The sequence below is a fragment of the Balearica regulorum genome, chromosome 2 (assembly GCF_011004875.1).
Source record: "Balearica regulorum gibbericeps isolate bBalReg1 chromosome 2, bBalReg1.pri, whole genome shotgun sequence".
In the NCBI taxonomy this organism is placed as follows: Eukaryota; Metazoa; Chordata; class Aves; order Gruiformes; family Gruidae; genus Balearica; species Balearica regulorum.
Genome location: NC_046185.1, coordinates 156,239,487 through 156,261,953, shown reverse-complemented (window position 1 = coordinate 156,261,953; position 22,467 = coordinate 156,239,487). Strand labels below are relative to the sequence as shown.

At 37.9% G+C, this 22,467-nt stretch overlaps 1 protein-coding gene across 3 annotated transcripts in view; it reads left to right on the top strand.

Moving 5' to 3' along the window:
* WDR37 (WD repeat domain 37) overlaps positions 1-22,467 on the top strand; it is a 51,016-nt gene that overhangs the window by 17,357 nt on the left and 11,192 nt on the right. For all 3 annotated transcript variants that reach the window (XM_075746582.1, XM_075746583.1, XM_075746584.1), the window contains 6 exons: positions 4,559-4,694; positions 6,098-6,169; positions 8,273-8,317; positions 12,582-12,658; positions 14,047-14,284; positions 14,815-14,956. In XM_075746582.1, the coding sequence (XP_075602697.1) occupies positions 4,559-4,694; positions 6,098-6,169; positions 8,273-8,317; positions 12,582-12,658; positions 14,047-14,284; positions 14,815-14,956 (710 nt within the window). The remainder of the gene's footprint in view (positions 1-4,558; positions 4,695-6,097; positions 6,170-8,272; positions 8,318-12,581; positions 12,659-14,046; positions 14,285-14,814; positions 14,957-22,467) is intronic.

Genomic DNA, 22,467 nt, shown 5'->3' with positions numbered 1-22,467 from the left:
AATGGTTTGTTTGTATTGCAAACCTTGCAAATTAGTAGCTAGCAATCTTTCTTTTTTTTTTTTTTTTTTTTTTTTTTTTTTTTTTTTTTTTTGCTTAGTCTCTTGGCACAGTTACCCTTTCTGATGTGTTTTGTTTTGCACATCTGCATCCGTCTGGTGTTTTGGTTTTCCTCTTTCTCTCCCCTTTTTCAACTTTCATAGAGAGTTTACTTGTTGCTCTTTTTGCCTTATCTTAGGGTCATTTCATGATACATTATTAAGGGTAAATGAGATGTGAGGTAACCACAGTGAGATCTGGTATGTGAACCAACTGTATAAGAAGCTCTGTGCTGACCTGTATTGCAGGCTAATCTGTGGTTATGGAATAACTGTAGGTGTCTTGGAAATACCATCTGTAAAGTATGAGTATTAGTAGTGTGGTGAAATAGATTTAAGTTACTCTGTTTTATTTGGCCTCCTTTTTATGTTTCTCAAACTTTCTTTTTTTATTCTTGCCAATCTGATGCATAGAGGTGCCTCTTCCTTTTTCTTAAGAGTTAATGACTTATGAATTCTTTAATGAGGACACTTAAATAGGGACAATGTGATATTAATAGGGACAATATAGTATTAGTACAGCTGCTACATAGTTATGAATTAGTACTTTCTGCAACGTAGTGGGGTTTTTTTTTGTTTGGGTGGTTTGGTTTTTGTGGTGTTTTTTTTTTTTTTTTTTTTTTTTTTTTTAGGGCTGGTGTTAAATGCTTGTCTTCTTTTACTTGCTTGCAACGTAGCGCTCGTATTCTTTTCCAGGCAGGGCAGGCGGACCTCGCAACTTCAGCATGGGAAGCTGGGAAGTATGGGGTGGAGACTCCTGGGTAACTGCTTTGCTTATGGGTATTCTGATGTGCATGCACAGCAAAGTAGTCCTGAGTAGTGGAACATGAAGAATTTAGTACCTTATTATAGCCATCCAACATACCTATTATATCAGTCGATAAGCAACAGATGTTTGAGTGTGCTGATACTTCTTTCCACAACTTTGAATCAGAGTTTACTGGGGGGGTAGAGAGGAAAGCTGAGAGGAATGATAAAGTTGAGACCACTTCTTTCCAGTGTGTTCTTTGAAACCTTTCTGTACTTCATGGGAGTGGCTTTATTTTGACCGCTTTTTCCTTCCTGCACAGAAGAGTCAAACCTGCAACCTTTTGTCTCTTGACCCACAAAGAGACCATAGCCAAAAGTCAGGAAAGACTATAACTAAGTTTCTAACAAACTGATCTTTCTGTCTGTAGCCTGACTGGATGCAGTTAGAGTTCCCTAATACACTGTCTGAGAAAATGACATTTGAAAGGCTTTAAGAGTTCAAAAGCTTTGAAATTCTTATGTCTGTATTTATGAGCATTGAATGAACAATGTTTACCAAAAATGGATCGTGTTCCAAACTCAGTGGGGTACTGGATTGCGACTTGTCTCTTCAGCCCATCCTTTATACTGTTACTGTATGCCTACTTTAAAACTTGTCAGAAGTCTTTTATTTTATTTTATTTTTCCCTGTGGGTAATGAGAAGAGACTTAAGTTTTACAAACCAATTGTTTTGTGTAATTGCACACGATTACATTTTTAATGATTGCCAACCACCGAAGAGTTTAGACTTGTTCTGAAAAGAGATTTCAATATTTGCTTGTTCTAATGAGAAAGCTGACCCCTGACTGCTTTAACGATGGTAAAACATGCTAAGGCTAAAGCAATCTGTTCATTTTCTTGGGGAAAATGCTGAGGGAAACATGCTTAATTTAAGTCCTTCATAGAAAATTCCCATACCTGGATACTTTTCATCCCTTAGCTGAGATAGGAGTCTGAATATTAAGTTGACAAAACTCATTTCAGGAAAGGATTCTTTTAGCAGCAGGGGTTATCCACCAGTGCCCAAATCCTGTAGAGATAGAGTAGATTTAGCACTTGGTACTCTAAAAATGATTTTTTTTTTGTATATGTTAAGGGACAAGATCTTGTAATTTAACTGTAGTTGTTTGTAGATGTGGGAATTGCTATGTGAAATTTGTGTTTTGATGTTAACAAGATGTTACTGCTGATGTTAACAGCTCCTGGCTATGACAGTTGTTAAGACATGAGGAAAATATTAACAGTTTATGCAGAATCCTAAAATAAACTGAAATGATATAACTTGCTCCATTATAAACTAAATTACAGGATCTCTTGATCTTTTTGCATACGGAAAAGGACCCTTAAAGGCAGGTATTCGTTCACCCAGCAGTTGAAGGGAATAAAACTTTTTTGGAAGATGTAGTTTTTGAGCTCACTGTTTGATGTTATTCTGCAGGAAATTTCGTTTATCTGTCACAGTGTATAATGCTGCCTGAGTTGACAAAGTTTTCATTCTTATTTCTAATGTGTCCTGTTACAGAGTGTTTCAACTTGTTTGCCATGCAATTGTTTCAATTTGTATTCAGTTTTCAATTGTTTGTATGGTAAACAATTGTTTCCTTATTAACAAATCTCTGTGAAAGGAGGTACATGAAACTGTATGGATTTAAGAAAGAGGATGGACAAAGCTGAAACACACTCAGGATATGATTGCCCACTTACTGCGTTTGTATATGACAATCTGAGAACTGCTGAAGTTATTTTAAGAGCTTACTGCAGTGCGGAGGCCTCTTTTTAGCAAGTTGCATGCTATTTTCTTTCCTTTCTTAGAAAACTGTTTATGTATGGTTAAGAAACCAAGAAGTAATCCAGGTACTATCTAGTTTATCCGTTTACTGGTATGTCAAGTGAGGTACAGCAAAAAAGAAAAAAGAAAAAGAGATGTGTATTAAATAAATATCTGTATCTGGATATTTAGTGTTAGATAGTGTTCTTGAACTCTTGTCTTCCATGTGTTCATTCAAGACTGCTAATACTTCAAATGGAGTTTTACAGCTTTGCCATTAGATGATCAATGAAACCACTGTCCAGCAGTTTTGGAAAATCTGTGCTTGTTGATGACTAGGAGATAGTTTCTCTTAGAAAACTTTTGCATGAGAATTTGGCTCAACGTTAGAAAGACAGAATGCACGCATAGTTTGAGTGTCAGGTTGAGTGTTGAAAAATTTAAAGTTTGGAATTTGAGCTGAGTGCTATGGTAGTCCTTAACTGTTTACTTAGTTCTGTTTTTCCACTTCTCATGCATGACTCCATTTAGTTTAAGGACTGTATTCAATGTAAAAGTTGCATCTGTAGCATTATATTCAAGGCTTATGAAACTCTGCAGTATGGTTGAACTAATAATCTTTACCATTAACCCAATTTCTTTTCAATGCATCCTTAATGGTTGTTCCTTCTGCTGTAAAAATGAAATGCATATTAGCTGTTAATTTGTAATTCAAATAGGGCATTATAATTTTATCATTGCAAAGTTGGCATGCTTGGGATTTGGAATGCTTTTGCAGATATTTTTTAACTTTTAAAAACCTTTATGGAAGTAATTTGTTTTAATGATATCCTTAGGACCTTCTTTTTTGATACCAAAAACTAATGGGATTTTAACCACAGTTTATTGTATCTGAAATATAGACTTAATTTTCTAAGTTTTACTAAGCTGTAGATGAATCTCAATGTGATTGAGTATTGAAGCGTTTAAAGGTTTTGACTTAGTCAGTCAGATAGGTACCTGCCCATAATTGCATGCAGAGGAAAACATGGATAAATGGAAGTTGTCTTTTTGTTTTAGTTTTAACAAAGCTTTTCAGATAGTCTTTCTCAAAGAACAGTTATGAGCTTCAAGACTTGTGGGGTAAAAATAGGGTATTTTTAACAGTGGTTTTGCTTTTTGAAGTAATCTTTCACCACTCTTGATTTCAGTTGTCTCTGGAAACATTCCAGCCAGACAGACTTTTTTTTTTTTTAAATACTGCACTCCCCTTTTATCTGAAAATGCAGACTTTCTGCAGTTAGGTTCCTTTCTGTAGATACTGTTTTCAGCCTTCCTGTACTATACTGCCTTGTAGTTTTACCATTTTTGCTAGACTTTTTTTATTTGGTATTACTTACATACTAATTTGTATTTAATGAGTCTTATCTATTTTTAGAGTGTTTAAAATGGGAACATTTTAAATGGGAAATTTTCTGGATTTTACTAGAATTATGTAGTAAGTACATTTTTTCAAAGACCTTATTCTGGATAGCATGGATTGTCTTTAAGTTATCAGATGTACTTGTTTGGGTATAGGCAAGGAAAGTTTTGAGGGTTGTTTTTTTAATTATAATCCTTTACCCAAACTGAATGGGAATTGTATACTGCATTTGTGCAGTCATTACTCCAATGAGATTGCATTATTGTAGTACAGAATAGTTTATCTTGCATTCTGTGAGAAGAGGGATGTTATAAAAACAGAAAAAAAAAAGACGTATGTTTGCATTCAAACTCACTTCCCTACCATCAAATACCAAATTTTTACAATAGTGAACTGTCAGAACACTGAAGGATTGTTATGAAAAAGTATCTATTTGTATTCATGAGATAATTAATCTTGGGTCAATGTGGAAAAAAATATGTTGGTCTTTCTGCTATTTCAGATTGTATCCAGTTTTAAAACTACAACATCAAGGGCAATCTGTCAACTGGTAAAGGAATATGTTGGCCACAGGGATGGTATTTGGGATGTCAGTGTCGCGAAAACTCAACCAGTGGTGTTGGGAACTGCATCTGCTGGTAAAGTTTTGTGTTGCTTGAATCTTTAGAAAATTCTGGTTTAGTGCCTAAGCTAGAGCAAATGTAGATCAAAAGTGTACGGAAATACTTAGCTCTGTACTGAAAAAGTTGATTTAAAGAAGTTCAGTAGCTGAAAAATTATGAAATTGCAGTTTCCTTGAAATGGCATTTAACCTTTAGAAGGTTCAGGTGTCCTTGTTGATCTTTCTAAAATATGTGCCAGGTAACTTCCATGCGGGTCAACTCTTGCCTGTCGGATGCGTAAGTGAGAGGGTTGGGGGCTGCTCGCCTGGAGAGGTCTCTCACGCAGAATACTGCACTGTTGTATACAGAGATCCCAGCAGACTTTCTACTGTAGTATTATTTAGCCTTTGTTTTATAGAAGCTGTGGACTTAGTCATAGTTTGCATATTCTTGTATTCTCACATTCGTCTGGCTTTTGCTTAAGGGTCTAGGGGCAGCCAAAAATCTTAATTTTCAGATCTTATGTAGCTTACTAGATTCCTTCCTTTCTACTTGAGAGAGGGAACAGGTACTAATGAATAAGTTACTGAATCTACTATGATCCAAAAATCAATTTATAGAGTCTTGTGTGGATTTTGAAAATTATTGGGGAACTAAGCCATAACCAGTTATAAATGGTCACTTTGACAGTCATTTGAAACTGGAACAGAATCTGAAAACACTTACTGGACATAAATATTATGGACCAGAAACCTCTGCTTCCTAAACTGAACTGTTATTATTTTTGTGTGTCTGCTGAGGGACACGTTTTGTCTTGGTGTGGGACATCTTGTCTTTGTCCTGATTTAACTTGGAAACAGCCATTCTCTGATTCAGCATTAAGGTTCTCCCCACTTACAAATACTTATGCTAATTATTTATTTTTGGGTGTGGCAGGGTAAAGGTTTGGCATTGGGAGTGATTTCCTTTTTAAGTAAGTTTTTGTAGGGCTTTGCAGTAACCTACATGCATTTGGGACTTCCATGTAGGAAGTAAATAGTTTGTGCATAGAACTTGTAGTGACTCCTAATTTTTTCACCACTGAATGCTTTCTGTGTTCTTTCTGAATCTCACAATACACAGTTGGAGCATTATACATAAGTATATAACAGAGAAAAAATATCAAAAGTAGAATTTGCCTTTCGATACTTACTGCAAATCAATACAATTGAGAGAGCACCTTCAATTTTTTCTTTTTTGAGAAATGTGTACTAAATTATAATGATAGCAAGCTTTTATATTTTATAGATAAGGTAATAATCAAGAGGAATTGATCTTTTCTACATTTGAGGTCTATTTCACATGGTGTGCTTTATATTCAAAGGTAACTTGTTGAATTGGTTAAAAGTGAAAACCATAAATTTGTAACAATATTTACAGCTATTTTTTAATCTTTGTAGATCACACTGCTTTGCTGTGGAGCATAGAAACAGGGAAGTGCCTTGTCAAGTATGTAGGGCATGTTGGATCAGGTAAGATAAGGGCATGCTGTGAAAACTGGAAACAGAGTGTTCGGGAGGAGGAAATGTGTTTGGGACAACTACAGAAATGTTTATTGTTGCAAACTTGCAGGTTTGCCAACACCATTAACAAGTCAATTGTGAAATGCCATTAGTCTTCATAGAGAGAGTGTTTTGTACTATGATTCTTTCTTAGAGAGGCCTATTAAGACAGCTCTCTAAATGCTAAATGAATAAACAAGTCCGTATGAAGAAATTTACAGGCAGTTATGACACTCAGAAGTTAAATGTCAGAACTCATTGAGGTCTCATGAATATGCAGAACAAGAGAAGCTTAAATAATCAGAAATTAGCTTTTTTGCAGGATCTGTGTTATATTTGGGATACAAGATACAGATTTGCACTTCTCTGCTTAATACATGATCCCATATATAATCTGTTGTGTAGTGTTAATATCTTGTTTTGAAGACAATTAATTCAATATAGGCATTTGTCTTCCTTTCTACCAGAATGACTATTTCAGAAACAGTGGTTTTTAAACCCGTCCTTGGGTGGAAAGGTGCAATGCAGTAAATGCTTTTGATGTTAATTTTTGGTGTCCAATTTGACAAGCACCTGATCAGCCCCCTTCTGTCTTATAACGGGTTAGAATATAAGGTTTTATAGATCAAAGGTGGAGAGCTTTAACTTGCTGTTGAGAGTTGAGCACTTTGAGTGATTTTACCCTGGAGTGTAGAGTCATCCACCTAGAAAACAAGGAACAGAGTTATTGACCTGGTGTGTTTGGTTAAGTAACTCAGCTAGCACATCACATTTTATATCTTTGTGGCAAAGATATAAATAGAATTAAGTTCTCCAGAGAGTGGTCAGCTGCTTCAGCCATGAGTTCTGCTTTTTTTCCTGCTATATGACTTCTAGCTCCTGCAGCACAAAGAACTAAATAGATAGATGCATAGAAACAACAGGTAGCACTTTAATTTGTTCAGATATCTCAGGTTGCTTGCTGCATGGAGAGGGTACCTTTAGCTGCCAGTTTAAAAACTCCAATCACTTGCATTTTCATGCCAATAGGTTTTTTTGGTGGTTTTTTTTTAATTGCTATTTGGATAACCATGAAAATAAAAGCTCCAACCTGTATTTAAACAGTTGTGTGTAAACAAAGTAAAAAAAAAAAGTATATACACTATAATTTATAAAAATTATGTAGATTTATATGAATTATATTAAAAATCATGTATTTTTAATTTAGTAGAACTTTTTTACTTGTTTATGTTTGACAGTTGATTTGAAATGGAGCAAAGGTGTTGGGTGCCAGCAGTTGGTGCACTGTTGAGTTAGTTCAGTGTGAACAATTTGAGGAGTATCTTTTTAGATTCATTACACCACATTCTCCTGATGACATAAGCAGCTTATTTTACTTCTATGATGGATGGAAATGATTTCTAAGTTATTCCTTGAAGAACTGTTGACAAGAAGCTTATGGATTTTGCAAATGAAAGTGCTTAGTAATGAAAAGTAATCGAACCTTATTCACTGCAATAAAAAATGAAGAGCAGCTTTGTAGACTGATAGAATTTTTGCATGATTATTTTAAAACTGTGCTGTTTTGATTACATATGGTTGCAGGACTGAAATCTAATTTGTATTGTTTGCATTAGGTTTTTAGGTATTTGTTCTTGCGATCTTAAGCAATAATCAGAAAGTTGATGGTCGTATATATAATAAATTCTCATTATTTTAGAAATAATGATGAATACTTAAATTCTCTTTATGGAAGTCCAGAGCATTACCTTCTGTCAGCTTACACATGATTATTTGAATGTGATTTGTTTATCCCCTATAACAAGAAACACGTGTACTAGATTGAGGAAATAACTTGTTAGAAAATACGTAATGTTGTATACTCAACTATAGCTGCTTTCCTTGATACGACATAGGTTTATATACTCAAATAAAATACTATTGTGCTTTATCTCACCTAAGAGATTGCTATACTACAAAAAAAATTATTTAAAACCGAAGACTTCTTGATTTTTTTTAATGCTTTTAATGATAAAACACTGTGAAATAATTCTTTCAGTATACTAGCTTAAAACTTTCCTTTGTTTTACACAGTGAATTCCATAAAGTTTCATCCAACTGAGCAAGTGGCTCTTACAGGTATGTAAAGTTTTTTCATATGATGAGTATGTTGGTCATGATGGAAAATTGTGTTGTTCACTAGCATCTTCTTGGTGGTAGCCCCTCTTTCTACTGCTTTGTCAGTATCCTTATTGATTGAATTATTTTTGCATTTTAGGGCTTGACAAATCAGAGCTAGATCTTTCCATCTGTGTTTGTCATGTCATTGTCATTTGTGCTTATGTGCTCCAAAACAGACACTTAGAATCACACGTCAGCTGAATGTTATAAGTCCATGGGGCCTGATGGGATTCATCCCAGGGTACTGAAGGAGCTAGCAGATGTTATGGCAGGACCCCTCTCGATCAACCACCAAAGATCTTGAGAGTCTGGGGAGGCTCCTGCTGACTGGAAGCTAGCCAACGTTACTCCACCCTACAAGAAGGGTGTGAGGGAAGACCCAGGGAACTACAGACGTGTTAGCCTAACCTCACGTGTTGGGTTTGCGTGGCAAGGTTTTGGCAGCGGGGGGCGGCTACGGGGGTGGCTTCTGTGAGAAGCTGCTAGAAGCTTCCCCTGTGTCTGACAGAGCCAATGCCAGCTGGCTCCAAGACGGACCCGCCACTGGCCAAGGCCGAGCCCGTCAGCGCCTCTGTGGTAACATATTTAAGAAGGAAAAAAAAACAGTTAGAGCTTTTGCAGTTGGAGAGAGGAGTGAGAAGATGTAAGAACATCTGCAGACACCAAGGTCAGTGAAGAAGGAGGGGCAGGAGGTGCTCCAGGCGCCGGAGCAGAGATCCCCCCTGCAGCCCGTGGTGAAGACCATGGTGAAGCAGGCTGTCCCCCTGCAGCCCATGGAGGGGGGATGAGGGGGTGTAACGATTCCACCTGCAGCCCGTGGAGGACCCCATGCCAGAGCAGGTGGAGACACCTGAAGGAGGCTGTGACCCCATGGGAAGCCCATGCTGGAGCAAGCTCCTGGCAGGACCTGTGGATCCGTGGAGAGAGGAGCCCATGCCAGAGCAGATTTGCTGACAGGACTTGTGACCCCGTGGGGGACCCACGCTGGAGCAGTTTGCTCCTGAAGGTCTGCACCCTATGGAAGAGACCCACGCCGGAGCAGTTTGTGGAGGACTGTAGCCCGTGGGAGAGACTCATGTTGGAGCAGTTCGTGAAGGGCTGTCTCCCGTGAGAGGGACTCCATGTTGGAGCAGGGGAACGATTAAGAGGAGTCCTCCCCCTGAGGATGAAGAAGCGGCAGAAACACTGTGTGATGAACTGACCGTAACCCCCACTCCCCGTCCCCCTGTGCCGCTGAGGGGGGCGGAGGTTGAAGCCGGGAGTGAAGTTGAGCCCGGGAAGATGGGAGGGGTGGGGGGAGGTGTTTTAAGATTTGGTTTTATTTCTCATTCCTCTACTCTGTTTTGCTTAGTAATAATTAAGATGAATTGCCTCTCTAAGTTCGGTCTGTTTTGCTCATGATGATAATTAGAGAATGATCTCTCCCTGTCCTTACCTCGACCCGTAAATTTTTTGTGATACTTTCTCCCCTGTCTGGTGAATGAGGTGAGTGATAGAGTGGCTCTGGTGGGCACCTGGCCCTCAGCCAGGGTCAACCCACCACACCTTAGTTCCTGGAAAAATTACAGAGAGGATTATGCTGGGTATTGCTCAAAGGCATTTAAAGAATAATGCAATCAGGCACAGTCAATGCAGGTTCACAAAGGGAAAGTCCTGTTTAATTTAATATCCTTCTGGTCACCTGCCTAGTGGATGAAGGGAAGGTGGTGGAGGTAGTTTTTTTGGATTTTAGTAAGGCTTTTGATACTGTCCCTCACAGCATCCTTTTGGACAAATTGTCCAGCGGTGGAATGAGCAGGTTCACAGTGGGCTAGTTGGAGAACTGGCTGTGGGGCAGAGTTCAAAGGGTTGTAGTGAATGGGGCTACATCTGGCTGGTGACCGGTCACCAGCAGCGTTCCTTAGGGTTCAATTCTGGGGCCATTCCTGTTCAATGTATTTATCAGTGATCTGGATGCAGGAGTTGAATGTACTGTTAGCAAGTTTGCTGATGATCCCAAACTGGGAGGTGCTGTTGACTCTCTTAAGGGACAGGAGGCCTTGCAGAGAGATAGATTGGAGCATTGGACTGTGATTAATGGGATGAAATTTAACAAGTCCAAACGCCAGATTTCTGCAGCTGGGACAGAGTAATGCTGGGCACAAGTATAAATTGGGAGAGCAGCCGTGCAGAAAAGGATCTGGGGGTGCTGGTTGGCAACAGATTCAGTATGAGTCAGCAGTGTGCCCTGGCAGCCCAGAGGGCTGACCACATCCTGGGGTGCATAAAACACAGCATCACCAGCCAGTGAAAAAAGGGGATTATCCTGCTGTATTCAGCATTGGTGCAGCCTCACCTTGAGTACTGTGTGCAGTGCTGGGCCCCACAGTTTAAGAAGGACCTGAAGGTCCTTGAATGTGTCCAGAGGAGGGCAACAAAGCTGGTGAAAGGGCTGGAAAGAATGTCCTATGAGGAACAGATTAGGACTTTGGACTTGTCTAGTTGGAGCGAAGGAGGCTGAGGGGCGACCTCATTGCTCTGTATGGCTTCCTGAGGAGGGGATGTGGAGAGGGAGGTGCTGAACTCTTCTCTCTGGGATCCAGTGATAGCACATGTAGGAATGGGTCAAAGCTGCACCTAGGGAGGTTCAGATGGGACATGAGGAAGCATTTCTTTACTGAGAGGGTGGTCAAACACTGGAACAGGCTTCCTAGAGAGGCAGTCAATGCCCCAAGCCTGTTGTGGTTTCAAAGGCATTTGGACAATGCCCTTAACAACATGCTTCAACTTCGTCAGCCCTGAAGTGGTCTGGCAGTTGGACTAGATGATTTTTGTAGGTCCCTTCCAACTGAAATAGTCTAGTCTATTCTGTCTTAACTGTTTTGAAATATGTGATGTTTCCAGAAGTAAAAGAAAAGAACATTGTGATATTGAGTGTGCAGAAAAAACAGCACAAAAATATGACTGTTAGTGTAAAGGGGTTTTCAGGACTAAGAATACCATCAGTGCAGCTTCAGGTTTGAAAACTGTCTAATGTGGTTAATACTGTGATTCATATGGTCCAGCAATTAGGGCACTAGCTTTGGGATTAGAGAGATCTGGATTCAATTTGCTGCTATTAGGTAAGTCATTGTAAAATGAGGATAATTATTACAGAGGTTAGAAATTAAACCACTGCTGCTTTCTGCATCTGCAGCGATGACTTTAAAGGAAGGTAGTGAGTAGAATGCCTTCTGTCAAGGCTAACAATGATTTAAGTTTGGCTATTTGGATTTTTCTGTTTTCATATGATAACAGTAGTCATTGTTTCAGTACCATAAACAATGTTGGTATATAAACCAACTAATAAAAAACAAAAGAACTAACCAACCAAATCTATCCATAGCTAGTTTTTTGTTCTTCTATTATTTTTGAGAGGTGGTTCTGCAAAGTATTTCCATTGAAAGTTTTCAGTGGACCTGTTCTTCAGTGTCACTTGATTGATTTAGAATTCATTAAAATTAAAAAAATCTTCCTCCCTGATCCAGAATACTGACACTAGAAATAATATAAGGTTTAGCTTTCTTCTAGCTTTCTTACTTGGTCTATTAGATGAGATGTTTTTCCTGCTGCTTTCGTGTACATTGTACGTGCCAGATCTGTGCGTACTCTTAACAGTTTTACTTCTCAATCTAGAACTCTCAACACGGTAGCTCTAGGTGTTAGAGCATGTTTGTTCTGTCCATAACAGGGAGAATCTTGAGTTTCTCCTTAGTTAATAATGGAGTCTAAAATCAGATGGTACCTGCTGAGCTGTAAACTGGTGCTAGTTAAGCTGAGTTTAAGGCTGAAACAGAATAGCTTCATGCTTGCTCTCTTGGTTTTCTCATTAAAACCATGCTAAATTAATGGAAGAAATCATTGAATGGAGAGGAACCCCAGTATTTTGAGAAATAGCAAATGAAGGATGACATCTGTTGTGTTAATTGCTTTCTTCAAGTGTTACATATTCCAGCAGCAGTGATATTCATGTTCTGATGTGTAGTATTTATGAGTTATATTCTTAAAAGTCTTGAAGCCAGGAAGTAACCGTTGACGTTGAGACTTTTTTACCAAAAAGGTCATAATAGTATCTCTTCGAAAAAGATGGAACTCAAGACAGTATTGCCAAATGTAGTGCTAAAGGTTGTTTTTATTGTCTGTGGAAATGCTCTTACTTAGTATCTCTCTCTCTCTTTTTCTTCCCCCTCTTCCCCCTGTGCAGCATCTGGAGACCAGACAGCTCACATCTGGAGGTACATAGTACAGTTGCCTACACCTCAGCCAACTGCAGACTGCAATGTAAGCAATCAACTTACTGCAACCAAACTAATTGCACAGCAATTTCATCAGATACAGGTTTTATGATAAGACTGAATGTTAAATGTATACATAATTAAAAAAATTTACATGATTTCAGGATTGCAAAAGGTGAGATTTTAAGGTTTTAGGTTAACAGGTATATTTCAGCCTTTCTTTCAAAAAAAGACTTGCTTCATGTTTTCAAAGATCTGTGGTGCAGATTAGAATATGCAGCTGCAAGTACATTAATTGACTTTTTGTTCAAGGTAATAAATGTGTAAGTAAATGAACTGTCAAGTAAAGCTTTTGTAATAATTCAAATCATAAATAATAATGAACAACTTTTCAATTTAGTTAAATTCTTGTAGCTTGACTTACTGAGGCACCTGTATTAGCTATAGTTGCTATGAATTGAAAACTGATGGTAGAGACTTGTATTTTTGGCATTTTTTTAACTGTATGTTTCAATTTGATTTCTAATTGACTCTTGCCAGCACTTATCTCGCTATCTGACATTGTTGTCCCCAGGCTTTTATTTAGTCAGTATTTACTGTAGACTGTCAAATGCTGTATTTGACTTAAAAGCACCTTTTTCTAAATTGTGAAGACAAACATAGTTTAGAGCATGAGCTTCTCAATAAGCTGAGTAGGGGAAAGAGATGGCTGTATAATATGACATAGATTTCTGAATGGCAATTGTTTGATTCAGTTTTATTTGATTTGACATTTCCATTTTGAATGAGCAGTACAAATGTTATCTTTTTCACGTCCAAATATCATGGAAGAAAAGTGTATTTGTCTTGCATAAGTGAAATAGGGTTCAGAGATCGATGCTTCCTAGTTAACAAAAGAATCTCTTTTGCATCTAGTTTACATCAGCACTGCGTGATGACAGTGTATTGACCAGCAGACAGATACTGATGTCATGATTTTGATTCTAATGGATAAATATACAGTGTCTTCCCAAAAAATTAAAATGATTGTGTTCCCAAAGATTAAAATACTCAGTGTCCTGTTAGATGCTTCCTACTCTTAAAAATTTAAAGGAAAAAAAGTCCCTTGATACATGTGTTGCAGTGAAACTTGAGGGCAATACAGTGAGGGGGATGTAAAAGGCTTACCAGATAGTGAAGGGGACAGATATTCAGAGCTAAACAGTTCAGAAGAGATTTTAAAATGAAGTAGTTATTAAAACTGCATTTAACTTACTTGTATTGTTTCTTCAACTAAGTTTTTGATGGTGAGTACCCGAATAGGCTAGATTCTACAAAATTAAGTTACCCATATTCACCTTAAGGGGCTTGGGAAGCATTTGCACTGTAAAATGTAACATCGAGACATTCCTTCCCATTTATTCTAAATCTTTTTTTTCCTCTTGCATTGTATAGCAAATGTCTGGAGAAGATGAAGTTGAGTTCTCAGATAAAGATGAACCCGATGGAGACGGAGATGGTTCTAGTGACTGTCCCACTGTCAGAGCCCCGTTAACTTCCCTCAAAAGCCATCAAGGAGTGGTGATAGCAGCTGACTGGCTTGTTGGGGGGAAGCAAGCTGTGACAGCGTCATGGGATAGGACAGCAAATCTGTATGATGTAGAGACTTCTGAACTTGTCCATTCTCTTACAGGTATTTGTTCACTCACAGAAAGATAAATTGGTGGTTTATTTTTATATGGAGGATTATTTGTAGATATTGAAACATTGCGAAAAGTTGTTTCTCTGGAGTACGATTTGAGTGTGTACAAGACTTCAGCTGCTGCTCAATATTGTGTTGGTATCTGAAATTCCAACCTGGTTAATCCTCTGAGCATTAATTTGTGTTCTTTTAAGCTTGTGATATATTATACGAAGTTGTTGTTTTTAAACTGAATGTAGCTAAATTGTAGTTCTTGCAAAATGCTTTTGCTGTCTTCATGGCACATTAAGTAGCAATAACCTATCGCTACTTAATAATCATGAAGTGAGTAGTGGGGTTTTCTGCTTTTAAATATACTTCTAAACTTTTACAGCAGTGGTAACTAGAGTTCAGAATAATAATTGTTATTCTTTTACTCTTTGGGGAAAAAAAGAAAAAATCATCAGCATTTCATTCCAAGCATATGTGGAAATGAAAAGTCTTATTTTCATTGCCTTACGTGTTCTCATCTGTGATTGTAGGGCATGACCAAGAGCTAACACATTGTTGTACGCATCCCACCCAACGTCTTGTGGTGACATCATCACGCGATACAACCTTCCGTCTGTGGGATTTCAGAGATCCTTCTATCCATTCTGTGAATGTCTTTCAGGGCCACACAGAGTAAGTGACAGTTCCTTCACAGGTTTTTACAAGTTCCAAGAGTATAAATGTATTCAGTTGCTAATCTGAACAAAACTGTTCCTGTGCTCTTTTTGAGGTACTAAGTTCATTCCCCTGTTTTATGAGACTGATTTTCACAGAAACCCCTAACTGTCCTCCTTCAAATGTTACACAGCAGTACTTAATTTCCAAAACAGCAGCCAGGGCTCTTGGTGTCGTATTGCTTATATGGTAAGTCTAGATAAAACTCCTTACACTTAAAGGTAATTTAAGGTATGTGAGGGTTGGTTTTGGCATTGGTTATGCCTGTAGTTTAGGAGTATTGCAGTAATACAGTTGATCAAGCAGAGCAGATTACCTCTGCTTGTCATGATAGTGTGAGATAAAGGTCACTTCTTTGGAACTAGTGGGGGAAAAGGGAGGATTAATTTTTACTCTTTAAGCTAAAGCTTCTAATTTGTACACAAAAATAAGCAATTAAGGTAAGGGCACTGATTACCATGTTCTGTCAAAACCGTGGTTTTGGTATAACATTTTTAGTGGCCAATTTAGGCTGTAAGTTTTTATAGTGACTACTATTGAATATGGGCATGAGAATCTATGTTACAGTGTTGACTGACCATTCTGTTAATCAGAGCTTTGATACATGGAAAATGCAGGAGTAACTTTGAAATACTTTACCCAAATAGAAGATGATTTTTTTAGTTCTAGCTCAAAACAAAAACCACAAATATTTATTCACATTTCTGTTTTTTTATTAATTCGGATGTGTCGTTTGCATTATGACTGAGTTTCAGTATCCACTTTCTCATTTTCCAAGCTCTTGGCTAACCTATATATAAAGTAAAACTTATTTAAACACCCCGCCCCCGCCCCCAGACTCCTCAGCTTGATAAATTATTTGGTGCACGACAATCATCCCATATAAGTAGCCATCTTCTCCTGACAGAAGAGTAAACTTAATTTTGTGGTCTGCATCGTAGAATTGTTTCATGCCATCATTTTTGTACTCTTTTTATCGCTTTTTCTAGAATGACTTGAAAAAGTTGGAAGGTTTTGCGTCCATTGGTGCCTCCATTATTTTTTTTTCTGAGCTAATTAATTGCTTTGTCCCAGGACATTTTTTCAGAGAAAGAAATGTGATTGACATTAGTGTTTTCCCATATGTATGCTGAGACCAAATGATGTTGATCTGGGGTGGTGGTGCATACTGTAAAAGGCATAGCTGCTGTTTGGGCCTCTATCACCAAGACCTATAAACTATCAGGGAGTTTATTTTTTGTGAATGGAATAGACCGTGAGCAACCTTTTGGTCGCCTTTATTCCAGCTTTTAATTGTCTTCATATTTGTGTTGTCTGTTGTATTGTCTGTCTCCATTTTGTTCTTTGAATATATGAGTATTGACATAGGCTTTTTAACCAAATACACTTAACTTTTAAGAGTCTGAAAAGTGACTTTACTGGCTAAGGTTGTTCAGCTCTGTCTTGTTGAAGAGACGTTCTGTTATGGAAGATGTGTATTTCAGTGAGCAACGCAGTCAGAGCGGAGATGAGAGTTCGGTATTTTGCAGTTGAGACATACTTTGAGGGATTTTATTTTTGGTCCATTATTGTACTGCCTATTGGCAAAATATTTTAAAATTACTCTCAAATCAGCACTATAACAATCTTCTCGCATTAAGCAGCATAGAAGAAACTCATTTGTCTGTTGACTGGAAAATACATACACGTAAGACATTTCCTGAATGTCTAATTGAATAATTTTCCAAGTTTTTAATATTTTGATAAGCTCTTGGGATCAGTTCTCTAAACTGGATGTTACACTCATTAACGCTGATGAGTTAAAGTCCTCAATCGTAAGTTCTAACAGCCTCTTGCTGAATAGTACCTGATGAATAGCTGCCTAGAGCTCATAAAGCAACTTCTTTTTTTTCTGTGTCACCAGATCAACTCCTAATGCGTTAAAGCCATACAATTAGATGTCAAACATCTCAGTCATGAGGCCAACATAGAATTTAGTCTGTTGTAGCCCCCAAAATCTTACTCCACCCCGATATTCCCTCTCACAAGGCATCTAAACCATCCCCGAATCCTAGCAGCGCACGGCTCAGAACTTCAGTTGCGTTCCCTTGCCACCTGTTTGACGCTGTCTGGCACTCTCTGCTCTCTTCAACGCTGTAACCCCTCCCCGGGGTCGAACGCCCCCCGCCCCGGGGCTGAGCGCGGGCAAGGGCCGGCCCGACGCTCCCGCTCCCGGCGGGGTGGCGCAGCTTCGCCGCCAGGTGGCACCACCGCGCTGCCGGCCGCCCGCGGCCCCCCCGCCCCGCGCCCCCGTTCCCCGGCCGAGGAGAGGCCGGGGGTGCCCTGGGGTCGAGCCTCAAGTCGGAGGGGACGCGGACTGCTTCTGCCTCTTGAGACTTTGCAGCCGGCACGGGAGTCCTGCCGCCAAGAGCAATTTTTAGTTTTGGAAATGCGAGGGAGGGGATTAAGACTTTAAACCTGCTTGGAAATGCAGGTATTTTGTTCCCTGCGATATTACGCTTTGTATCTGTGTGCTAAAGACATACATGGATAGTTTGATTTCAACTTCCTTTTCAGTAGCCTTAATGAGTTAGGTGTAATATTTAGTAAAAATAGCACAGTATCTTGTAAAAAAAAAAAAAAAAAAAAAAAACCCCACCCAAAACCAAACCAACCAACCAAACAAAAAACCAAACAGAATGATACTGATACGTTGAGAGACTAAAGTATCCAGTTATATACAGAGCATGATTTTATAAAATTGACATCTGAAAATGGAAAGCAGTTGCTGTGTATTGCCTTGTACTGTAAAGTGAGGTTCTGTCAAAATAGGTGTATATATACCAGCCATGAGAGCTTATTTCTCTTTTAAATGGACTAAGAAATCATCTATTATTTTTGTGTTCTGAGCATATAGCAGCTTGCTTTATTAAGAGCGGAATATTTCTTATAGTCTACTACTGTGACAGTCCAAGAAAATAAATTATCCTCCAGGAAGGTCAGAAGGAATCTGTTGTGATCAGCACATCTGTTTCGAGGTTCTTGCATTGATGCCTGTTTTGAATTAGGAGGTAATTTTAGTAGAATTGCCAACCGTATATTAGGTCATTCCAATGGTAAAGATTTCAGCTTAACCCTTGGTAAATTCTGTAATTACTCATCCTAGTGTTTAGTTAACCTCCCTTTTAAACTTTCTGTGCCTCCCTAGTCTGTCTAGCTTCAGTCTCTAGTTGCTGGGATTTGATTTCAAAGAGCTTTGTTTTCTATATTACTAGATACTTAGGTGATGATAAAAGTTTCTTATATTTTCTTCTTTACAAGTTACCAGTTCTTCTTTTTTTTTTTTTTTTTTTTAACAAATTACCTATTTTGCCTTAAAGTGTGTTTTCCAATATATTTTAACATTTACATGCCTAAAGACCAAGTTCAGTACATCAGTAGTACTTTTGAACTTCAAGCCTGAGTTCGGCTGAGTCTTCAAAGTACATTCAGGTCTCTTTTTGAAGTTGCATCCTCCTGGGGGAGTTTCTAAATCTGTAAACATTACTCGTTTACATTTTTCTTATATATGACTGTTTCAGTTCACTACACAGCTTACTTGCCTGTGCACTGCTTCCATAGTGATAAAAATATCGTTACATTTTCTTTTAGGTTTGCCATGCTCCCAGTTCGTCTCACTCACTTATTCTCTGCTGATTAAAAAATAATGAAACAGCGTGGAAATAATACTGATTTTTGCTTAAATATAAATCTTTGTTATTGTCTAATTTTATGTGCACACCAATAGGAATTTATATTACTAGTGCTGTTAAACCCCAGTCACATCCCTCTGAGATGTTTAACAGAGCCCTGGGAAAAGGTTACATTTATGTTACCATCCGGAGACATACTTGATGTGTGTTAATTAAATTCACTTCCTGAGTTAAAGCCTCCAAAGATTATATTAGGGACTCAAATTTCAACACCTTTTTCTCAGCAGATACTTCTTTAAAATACATGTTTGATAATGTGTAGCACCAGCTGCTCTTCTATTGAGAAGTTACTGAATTTAAAGGTTATTGATTAGAACTCTTCAAATTGAACTAAGGTAGTCCTCTGAAGAGCAAAATGCTTCTGCTATCTACATGGCAATTTTCATTCCAGCTTCACTTCTGCTTTTGTTTGCCAACCCCTGCACAGCCGTGTCTTGTCAGGGCTCTGAAGGCCGCTCTTTTTCCAGCCTGGTGACCTAGCTGAACAACTCTGGCATTGACGTTCTCTTGCATATGTGCTTGATGAGTTCTTCCATCTCTCTCTTGAAGTACTCTGCATGTGCTGAGGTCTATCCTGATGTGTGGAGCCTTCTAAAGTGTTCATATTGGAAATCTTTACCATTTGTAGCTTAAATCTTAGTCTGTACAGGTCCAATCAAATACTTTCAGACTTTATACATTTGTTCTGACAATACAGTAACACTGGAAATAAATGAATATCCTATTGGCAACAGAATGCTTATTAGCTAGTGGATTCATATACATGTTTTAAACCATACGCTGCTTTTGCTATATATTTGCGGTATGTTGATGCTTATATGCAGCTGAAGAGTTACATGGTAAATATTAAAGTGTTTTGTTTTGTTTAGTGTCAGTCAAAAGGTACATGGTGGTTGGACGCATATCTCTTGAAATGCTTGAATGCAAATGTGCAGGACTTCCAAATCTGAACTTGCAAACACCATCCTTCAAAGAGCAAAATATTGTCTTCAGAAGCAGCTTTGGGTTGCTGTCCTTAAGTGAATACCCTTTGTTAATGCTTCTTGATTGTTCTGTATATAGTTATGCACCAACTTGTCATGGTGATTAAATGCATTTTTGGCTTCAAAAGAAAAAGAAAAATTTGAGCAGGTACTTTTGATGTAGCCAGAAAATGTTACAAAGTTTGTTTATGACTTCTCAAATTTATTGGTATTTGTAGCTAGATTAAGCTAGTGCATCAAACATGAATGTGTGTTAGCTGTTGATTCTGTATCTTTGTGTTACTTTCTGGGCAAACTTGGAGGAAAAAATTGCTGAAAGTGTATCTTATTCTGATGAAGAGATGAACAAGGTGGCTTACAGCACTTTCAGACTACAGCATATTGTTTCTTCTTTCACTCTGGTCGTGTGGCTATAGGAGATCAGAACGGAAAGTTCCCGTTCATTTGCTGTCTGTATGTCTCTGAATATGCAGCTGGATGAGAACTTTGAAACTAGAGAATTGCAAATAGGTCTTACTTCTTCAACTTTTCATCTTCAAACTCCTATGCTTGCTGGAAAATCTGAATTAAAAAATGTAAAAATACTTAAGCAGCAGCTGGTTAGGATGCTGGGCTGAATTCTGACATTTAGCGAATAGGGAATTAATGTCAAAATGGCATTCTGTATCAAGAGACTAATAATTGCTTTAGTTTTGTGAACACTCAAGTTTGCCAAGGTCTGCTGGCTTTCCCACATTCTTTAGTCTGCAAGATTTAGTTTTCATACCCTGGTATGTGTCCGTCTTGTTCTTGAAACACCAAGTGATGGCAGGGAGAAATGACTGCTCGTTGGGCAGCAATGGTCCAACACATCCCTGTTGGAAAGTTGTCATGTTCTAGATATCCCTGGTGTTACGGGGTCATTAGGTATTCTGATTCAGCCATGTTTTCTTGGTGAAACTGAAGCATATCTAGATGTAGTTCTAAAAATGCAAGTTTTGCACCTTTGACTAAATGCTGTGCTAGGAAAGGGAGTCTTTTGTGCCAAACAAAATGTCACAAATTGAATGCTGTCAGTGGTGGTCAACCAGTTTAAAGCATCTGTTCTTTTCAAGATAGTCCTGTTCTTGCTTCAGCTATTAATGCCATCAGTGATGCTTTGTCTACTGTTTTTCTGTTGTTTCTAATCAAAGAATGCCTTAGGCATTCACCATGTGTGGAGATCTCAATCCAGCTTCTGCAAGAAATGCAGATTTTTTCTGATGAAACATTCAGTTTTCTGCCCAACCCTTACTGATTAACTAGACGATTCTAATATTACTGTTAGTATTCCTACCTTGTTCTGTCTGCTGTGGTTTTTTAATTTTCTCTTGTATTTCGTTGAAAAAGGCCCCAAACTTGCCTCTCGAACACTGTCCTGATCCTGCATTTGCATCTTTAGATGAAGATTATAGGCTGGACTTTTAGCTCTATGATTAACTTTTTATTTTGTGTTTCTAAACATATACATATAAACCCCTTTTAGTTTACATTTATTACATACACGTAACAGAGCATGTTAAGGTTTCAACAGTTTTCTTAGAGTTATTAGCAGCCTTATTAGCTGATAACTGAAGCACCCAGCTTTGAATTTGTCTAACTTCCCATGTTGGTAGCTTCTTTGTGAATCTGTTTCAGGATAGACTGGGGCCAGCGTGTTTTACATGCCTTCAGCTCATCCAAATTACCTGTCTTTGCTCTCTTGCACAGCTTCAATATCCCATTTTCTATTCTAACCTTCCCCTGACCAAACTTATATAAAAATGTTAATTGCAATTGTAGGTTGTTAAGGCAACTTTAAGTTGTTAATTCTTGTCCTAATGAGGACCAAGAAAAACAAATGCTATGATGTTTTCTACTTTCTGGCAAACATTGTTTTATTTTTATTTATATACTGGCAATCATTCTCTTGTTTATATACCTATAATATATATCTATATATCTGTGTGTGTAAACTTGAAGAATATGCATTTATCTATTTTTTATTTATAGATCTGGACATACCATTTTCTGTAAGGTTTATTGCAGTGACAATGAATAAAAAGCTAACAGTTGAAGCTGTTACTGGCTATTAAGCTTCACAAGTAGGTTGTCTTATGGCCCTCTTTGTACCAGTTTTGGCAAATATTTGTTTGCCATTTGATAGAATCTTAAATTGGTTCATGGTGGTAAAGTTGTAAGGAGTTTATTATTCTTTGGATGTTTCTGATGGGTGTTTTATTTTTTTCTCAGTAGATGCTTGCACCTCTTGTTTTCACATGCCCAGAATAATGCCAAAGAAAACAGAAAAAATTAAGATTTTATTAGGCTATTGCTGCCATGTGCACATAAATGTACCGTGACTGGGTTTGTAAGACACAATAACTAGTATTCAACTTCGAACGTTTACAAGGAAAAGCTATCATCACATTAGGAGGGAAGAGGCATTAAAATGTGATGTTATGGATTTGATATTAGAGAGATTCTATAACTAATAGAGATTTTTTTTTAAAGTGAAGACAGTTAGACTTTCTATGTTTTGAATTTTTTTTGCCATATTTATTTTAAGGGAATAATCAAAACTCCCTGAAGTTTAATTCCTGGTTCCTGTAAAAGGAAAGAACATAGACATTATAGTGAAAATCAGTTGTAAGGAGGCCTTTCTATAGGAAATACTCCTTGGAGTTCTAAGTAACTCATCTTACTAAGTTCTCCACTATATAACCAATACTGTGCACTTCAAAATGCAGAGAGGAAT